This window comes from Myotis lucifugus, unplaced genomic scaffold, assembly GCF_000147115.1.
Source record: "Myotis lucifugus unplaced genomic scaffold, Myoluc2.0 scaffold_950, whole genome shotgun sequence".
NCBI classification, from domain to species: domain Eukaryota; kingdom Metazoa; phylum Chordata; class Mammalia; order Chiroptera; family Vespertilionidae; genus Myotis; species Myotis lucifugus.
In genome coordinates, this window is record NW_005871998.1 from 124,124 (window position 1) to 132,081 (window position 7,958).

The 7,958-nt window shown below is 54.0% G+C and overlaps 1 protein-coding gene across 1 annotated transcript in view; it reads left to right on the forward strand.

Moving 5' to 3' along the window:
• The window catches only part of LOC102434691 (ubiquitin carboxyl-terminal hydrolase 22), a gene marked incomplete at its 3' end in the record, with an annotated part of 28,207 nt that extends 20,249 nt beyond the window's left edge, over positions 1-7,958 (forward strand). Inside the window, exons 4-7 of the mRNA XM_014448880.2 lie at positions 755-856; positions 1,683-1,852; positions 3,066-3,213; positions 7,873-7,958. Of these exons, the coding sequence (XP_014304366.2) occupies positions 755-856; positions 1,683-1,852; positions 3,066-3,213; positions 7,873-7,958 (506 nt within the window). The remainder of the gene's footprint in view (positions 1-754; positions 857-1,682; positions 1,853-3,065; positions 3,214-7,872) is intronic.

Below are 7,958 nucleotides of genomic sequence, written 5' to 3' on the forward strand. Positions count from 1 at the left end.
GTGTGATCAGAATTCCTTGTGTCTAACAGATCTTCTCTGGAGAACGACTGTAACTGCAACTTCCTACTCTTTCCCCTCGGAAGTGGAGTAGCATTGCCCGGGGTCTGAGGGGCTGTTTCTCTGTGCAGAGCACTGACCACAGGGCCACGGCCTGCAGGTGCAGAGCAAACCAATCCTCCGCAGGCCTCGCTGCAGGGCCCTCACTCCGCCAGGTGCTGTCCTGCCGGTCACTGTGCAGGCGTTTGGGGGCACGGAGCAAGTGCCTGTGTGGACATGGGGTGTGGTAGGTGAGATGTGACATTTACTAGCATTTACAGCTTTGTCTTCGGTTTAAATCTTTAAAGGGTACATCTCAACAAGATATATTTTTCAAAATATATTTTTAAAAATCCATGTTCTATCAGTTTTGCTCATTGGCCGGAGAATCCCTCATCTAAACTGCTGTGCACTCCCCGGGCGCTGAGGCTGTGGGCTCTGCTCAGGGGTGAGGCTTGGGAAGGCCCTGGCATTGGAGCTGGACTGCTTTCATGGGGGCGTTGCTTTCCTTGCAGGAAGCAGCTCATTCACAGCACAGCCTCTGAGAAACTCCTTCGTGTGGTTCAGCCTGTCGCAGCCAAACAGGCTTTATCCTTAGAGTATGGCTGTCCCTCTTTGAAATATCTTTGAAGCCTGACAATAGTACATCACCGCCATGTGCCCCTAAGCACACTCGTTTCAGATTCAACTCAGAGCGCCGGGCCTGTCTCCTCTGTAGGTGTGGGAGAGAAGTTTTCAACATGGGAACCCAGCAAGCGGGAGCTCGAGCTGCTGAAACACAACCCCAAACGGCGGAAGATCACCTCCAACTGCACCATAGGTGGGTGGCAGTGCTGGCGCTGGTCTGTGGTTACTCCCAGTTAGGCTTCTTGCTGGGGGTTAACATTATTGTAAAAAATGGTTTCATAGCACAGTGCCCTATGCCCTGCCCTGAATAACTCATTCTCCCATTCTCTCACCAGCCACCTCTTGAGCTCCTGGAGCAGGCTTGGGGTGCAGGGATGGGGAGAACAGTTGCTACCCCTGAAAGTCTGCGTGTGCAAAGGCTCAGGTGTACTCTCACCAGGTTGAGGCTGTGTACAGTGATATGTGTGAATTTTCCTCTGGGTTTCCTAACAGTTGAAGAAATAGAAGCTTTTTTAAAAGCTATTTTTGTTGTTAGAGAGGCTCCATTCTGACTTGTCTTGTTGCCTGAACATCTTTAGGCCCTAGCCGATTTGGCTCAGTGTATGGAGCGTCAGCCTACAGACTGAAGGGTCCCAAGTTCGATTCTGGTCAAGGGCACATGTCTGGGTTGCGGGCGCGATCCCCAGTAGGGGGCGTGTATGAGGCAGCCTATCAATGATGCTCTCTCATCATTGATGTTTCTCTTTCCCTCTCCCTTCCTCTCTGAAATCAATAAATAAAAAGACTATCTTAGGGTAACTTTGTCAAAAACAATGGCTAAAGTGGGGGCTAAGGGTTGGGGAGTGATGGTGACGAACATTCCTCAATATAGTTTACATAAAAATGGCATAAAAATATTAAATTTCTTCCTGAATGGATGAGTAAAGGGAAGCGGACACGTGAATGTGAAGGAGTTTGTGGTACCCTGGAGTCAGTCCTGCAGGCCAGTGCCCTGTCACCGCCTCCTGTCTGCCCCCCAGGGCTGCGAGGGCTGATCAACCTGGGCAACACGTGCTTCATGAACTGCATCGTGCAGGCGCTCACGCACACGCCGCTGCTGCGCGACTTCTTCCTCTCAGACCGGCACCGCTGCGAGATGCAGAGCCCCAGCTCCTGCCTGGTGTGCGAGATGTCCTCCCTCTTCCAGGAGGTGAGCTGCACGTGCACAGAGCGCTCCTGAAACTACGTGGTTTTTTCTTTCCCTTAAGAAAAACGGTTGCCTGCAATAGGATAAAGGAAGGCGTGTTCATTGTGGAAGGCTTACGTCTTTCCAAAAAGAACCATTAGATAGGAGACGATTGACCATTGGCACGAAGGTGACTTAGGGAATGAGAGGAGGCTGATACTGGTCTGCGAGTACTGACCCCTTTCTGTCGTCTGCCACCTGGCGTGCAGTCAGGTGTGTGGACATGTGTGCATCACTTCCTTGCCCTGTCTCAGGAGCATGGATCTCTCCTGTTGCTGGGCATTCTGAGTGCAGCATCCTGTCTGTCCTCTCACCAGTCTCTGCTCCCGGGTTGGATCATGGGCGACACTCATTCTGTGCTGTCCATGTCTGTCCCTGACCAGCACTGGTGGTGTGACCGCCCTAGCACCTTGGGTGAACCATTGGCACTCAGGTTGTCAACCTCAGCAAAGCCTCTCAGAGCTCAAGCAGCTCAGCCACCCAACTACAGAATGGACTGCTGCCCAACCCACAGGCTGCTGGGATGGTCTACATGGGCTCCAGGTGTCTCACACAGGAGCCTGCAGACGGCCTGGTCTGCTTGTTGATCGCCTTTGATGGCAGTGTTGCCGTGCCCGCTCTCCCACATCCTGGGCACGGCTGCTTTTACGCTGCATCAGAGGAGGTGGGACTAGTGGACAATTGCTGCCGAGACCACCTGGCCTGCAAAGCTGGAGCCATTGACCATCTGGCCTGTTTCCCTCACACCCACAGCGAGCCAGTGGCTGCTGGGACCACAGCAGTGAGCACACTGAATGAATTCGTTGGGCCCACACAGGAGGAAGACGGGTTTAATTGAGAAACGACTGGGTGGGTGTGTCACCTTTAGGTGTGGGTTTCAGCATTTTCCCTGGGCACTTTGGTTGATTAATTCAAATAGGATCGGGTTTATTAAGGTACATTTTTGAAGCAGCAGAATTCACCTGTTAGTATATAGGTCTGTTTCTCTTGACAGACATGTCGTAACTCAACACCTAGGCTTATCGAAAACGATACTCAGGCTCAGGAAGTCCAGGAAGTGGACATTCCAGGCAGCTGTTAAGTGTTTTCGTGTGTGTGTGTGTGTGTGTGTGTGTGTGTATCCATGCATAGTGCAGCACTTGTTCCTGACGAGTGGTTTGTTTCCTTCTCTGTGCAGTTTTACTCGGGGCACCGCTCCCCCCACATCCCATACAAGCTGCTGCACCTGGTGTGGACGCACGCCCGGCACCTGGCAGGGTACGAGCAGCAGGACGCACACGAGTTCCTCATAGCTGCCCTGGATGTGCTGCATCGGCACTGCAAAGGTGGGGTCCACGGGGGGTGGGGGGAGGCACTGCAAAGGGGGGGGCCTGCACCTTACATGAGGTTGGCAGAGGCCCTGCAATGGTGGGGTCCCCGGGCCGGGGGCGGGGGCGGGCGGTGGGCGGAGGCACTGCAAAGGTGGGGCCTGCGTCTACTCATGGGGTGGGGGCAGTGGAGGGCACGTGTGCGCTTCTGCACAACGGGGCGCAGCCCACATGTTCAAATTGGATTTGTTTCCTCCAATAAGAAAAACTGCAATTACCCTAAAGAGGTTCTTTATAGTTTGTTTTCTCAAGAGGAGCAATAGTTTTCAGTGTTGTCTTCCGACCCTCCTGGGGGTAGAGCAGCATAACCGGTGGTCCTTGGCAGCCTGTGCCGGTCAACAGTGAGCTCCTGTCCCTTTCTCCCCCCTCCTCTCTCCCTGTCCCTCTGTCCCTGCCCCTCTCTCCCCACCCCTCTCTCCCTGTCCCTCTGCCTTGAGTCCTTGGCTGCCGGGTCCGCGCCACCCCCCCCCCCACCCCCACCCCATCTGCAACTGCTGCGGCTCCTCAGCCAGCAGCTTTGCATGGGCTCTCAGCACAGCTTAGCCATAGAGTCCTCTCCCCTGTGGGGCTTCCAGGAAGACCAGCGTTGCTCTAAAGCCACAGAGAGCTGTGCACACGGCCCTGCACCTGCACCTGCATCTGCCAGGACTCCCCTGGCCCTGAGTCAGGCTCATTTCCCTTCAGGGGCTTTCCTTCTAAGTCAGCGGTTCTCAACTTGTGGGTCTCGACCCTTTTGGGGGTCGAACGATCCTTTCACAGGGGTCGCCTAAGACCATCGGGAAACACATATATAATTACATATTGTTTTTGTGATTAATCACTATGCTTTAATTATGTTCAATTTGTAACAATGAAATTGGGGGTCACCACAACATGAGGAACTGTATTAAAGGGTCGCGGCATTAGGAAGGTTGAGAACCACTGTTAGGTCTTGCTTAGGGGCTCACTGGAACATGTAGGGTTCTCAGATACGTGTGGGTCTAGGGGAGGGGCAGCCGGCAGCAGCTCCTAGGGCTGGAGGCAGGTGATGAGGCCTGAGTAACACACCAAGGGGGGTTCCTCCCCCTGCCTTGCTCCCTGTGTGGGGTTCCCTGTGTGGGTTGCTCAGTGCAGCCCCAGTTGAAGTGGATTGACAAGTCCCATCCGAGGAGCTGGGGGCCCCTGAAGCACACAGTTGACCTCCTGTGTGGTGGACCTGGGTGAGGGCAGCGGAGTTTGGTTCCTAAGGGTTCCTGGTGGTGCTGCTGGCTCAGCTGACTCTCAGCTGTGACCGAGTGTGCTGAGGGCACAAGCTGCCCGTGACCTGTGGCCTCTGGGCTAGGGTAGCTCGTTGCAGGGGACCTCTTACTGGCCAGCTTTCTCTCGCTAGTACATGATGTCCTTTAAGAACAAGCCTGCTTTTCTAGGTCAGTTGGTGGAACAGCCTTCATGCTCCCCTCAGGCTCTGGGTCTGGGCTGTTCAGACGCCCTGTGGATCCGAGGCTCCAGCTCAGACAGCGCATTGGGGTCAGCTGTCCTGGCTCTGGGCTGGAGCTCTTTTCACTGAAGATTTTTTCTCTTAAAAGCATATGTATTATCCTTTTAACATTTGCCCAGGAACCAAGTAGAAGTTGCTTAGGAGCGTAGGTGAGGTTTGGTTTCCCAGCATAATGCACAGCTGCTGTGCAGGCAGACCAGCCCGTGAAGGAGCCCCACTCAGGGGCTGCGACAGCGCTGAGGAGAGTGCTGGAGCATGCACAGCTGTTGAGTGTTCATGTGACGAAAAAGGCCTCCTTCTGACAGGATTCCTCTGAAAGGCCTGGGGAGCTGCGTGAGGCTCACTCAGAAGCCGGGCCCCCTGAGTTCCGAGCTCATGGAGGCTGCTGGCTCACAGCCGTGGGGCGGCCGGGGCCTGAGGCACCCCCACCTGCTTTACGTTGCTCTTTTACGGGGTTGGGACCTCAAGTATGTTTCAGCTCCTTTTTCTTTGCATCTATGTATTTTCTGCTTCCTAATGTTCTGTTCCATGCATTTGAGATCCTTGTGGATGGCATTTCCTCTCGATCTCTCCAGGCAGCTGTGTCAGAAGGCCGTGGCGCCCTTTACATTCCTCGTGACAATTCACCTTTTCTGTGTGATATCTCCAGGGGGACACATGTGCTAGTCCTGTTGTCCAGTGGAATGAAAGTCATATAGAAGATGTAGGATATCTAACCTAATAAAAGAGAAACATGCAAATTAACCATACCTCCGCTACACCCACAAGCCACGCCTATCAGCCATGCCCACCAGCCAGTCAGGAGCGGGTATGCAAATTAACCCAACTAAGATGGCGGCAGCCATGGAGCTGGATTGAGCAGGAGGCTTGGGTTGCCCCGGTGATGGAGGAAGCCAAGCTTCCCTCCTGCCCTGCCAGCCCTGAGCTCCACTGTTTCAATTATAGAAGACAAATAAATCCCAGATACCTGCTTCCAGCCCGCAGCTGTGCCCAGCCTGAAAACGGCCCTCAGCCCCTCACCCAGACTGGCCAGGCACCCCAGTGGGGACCCCCCACCCTAAAGGGGTTGTGGCCAGCCTGAAAACAGCCATCAGCCCCTCACCCAGGCTGGCCAGGCACCCCAGCAGGGACCCCCACTCTGAAGGGGGTATGACCAGCCTGCAAACAGCCATCAGCCCCTCACTCAGGCTGGCCAGGCACCCCAGTGGGGACCCCCACCCTGAAGGGGGTGTGACCAGCTGCAAACAGCCATAAGCCCCTCACCCAGACTGGCCAGGCACCCCAGCGGGACCCCCACCCTGATCTGGGACACCCTTCAGGGCAAAGCAGCCGGTCCCCACTCACGTACTTGGACTCTGTCGTATATAATAAAATGGTGATGTGCTAACTGACCCTAACAGCAGAACGATCAGGAGTGACTGGTCACTATGACACACTGACCACCAGGGGGCAGATGCTCGATAGAGGATGCTGCCCCCTGGGTGGTCAGTGCACTCCCACAGGTGGAGCTCTGCTCGGATACATGCCAGGTTAATGGTTGCCAGCACAGCAGTGATGGCAGGAGCCTCTCCCACCTCCTCAGCAGCGCTAGGTATGTCCGACTCCAGCTTAGGGCTGGTCCCCGATGGAAAGTGGACATGCCCTGAGGCCTGCCGGCCTGCCAGAGGGATTTCTGACTGCCAGCTTAGGCCCATTCCCCTGGGAGCAGGCCTAAGCCAGCAGGTGGACATCCCCCGAGGGGTCCCAGATTGCAAGAGGGCACAGTCAGGCTGAGGGACCCCTCCAAGTGCACAAATTTTTGTGCACTGGGCCTCTAGTTTGTTAATATGTACTATAGTTAACCATATAAGTTTTACATTTGTATATCTACACAAATATGTACAGGGTGGGGCAAAAGTAGGTTTACAGTTTGTTTGGAAAATAATACAATAATTAATAAATCATACAAGAATAAACTGTGTAGCCCAGCTGGTTTAGCTCAATGGATTGAGCATTTGACCAAGAGGTCTCTGGTTCTCCCTGGCCAGTTTGGCTCAGTGGATAGAATGTCGGCCTCTGGACTAAAGCGTCCTGGGTTCGATTCTGGTCAAGGGAATGTATGTTGGTTGCAGGCTCCTCCCCAGCCTGGGCCCTGGTTAGGGCTCGTGCAGGGAGGCAACCAATCGATGTCTTTCTCTCTGTCTTTCCCTCTCTCTTCCACTTCCCCTTAAAGATCAATGGGAAAATATCCTCCGGTGAGGATTAGCAAAAAAGGGGTGGGAGCGGGTTCGCCGGTTCTATTCTGGTCAGGGCACATGCCTGGATTTCAGGCTTGATGCACAGGGGGGCAATAAAGGAGGCAGTTGATCGATGTTTCTCTCTCATTATTGTTTCTATCTTTCTAAAAAAAAATCAATAAAAATAAACTTAAAAACATTTGCAAAGAGAATAACCTGTTGCATACACACAGCTGTAATTTGCCCCACCCTATATACACTTGACCCTTGAACATGGGGGTGCCAACTGCCTGTGCAGTTGGAATTCTGAGTATAACCTAAGTCGGCCCTCATCGTTCTCGGATGTCCACCCTCAGCTGACCCTTGAGCAGCGTGGGTTTGAACTGTGCATGTGAGTGGGCCTGGGCAGTTCAAGCCCATGCTGTTCCAGGCTCCCTGCAAAGACCCTGGCATTGCCCTGGAGAGGGTGGGAATTGTGCTTGTACATCTGGCTGGAGCAGAGCTGTCCTGCAGCTCCAGGCGTGGGGACCCCTGAGGAACACTGAGCGGGAGTCCTGCAGGGACGGTCCCGGAAGCAAGGCCACTTCCCAGGAGTATTCCCCACAGTGTGTCAGGCCGCTCGCTAGGAAGTGCACACTTAGTCCTCTGTAAGTGGGAAAGGAGCCAGTCACTTTCCCCCGATACTGGGCATTTGATACACTTTGGTACTAAGGTGGAAGCTAAGCATATCAGCTTAGCTTCCAGCTTCCTGGCCACGCCCGTCTTTTGAATGTTAAGTATCTTCACCTGCCCTTCACCTCAGGCTTCATAATGCCTCTGTGCTCGAATGGCCTTGTCCCTTGGTCTGTGGCTTTTGGAAACTTGCTGGCTTTGGGGGCCTTGGGGGGCACAGATGTGGATCACAGAGCTGCAATCTTTCCCCAGGTGATGATAATGGGAAGAAGGCCAGCAACCCCAACCACTGCAACTGCATCATAGACCAGATCTTCACTGGGGGACTGCAGTCGGAC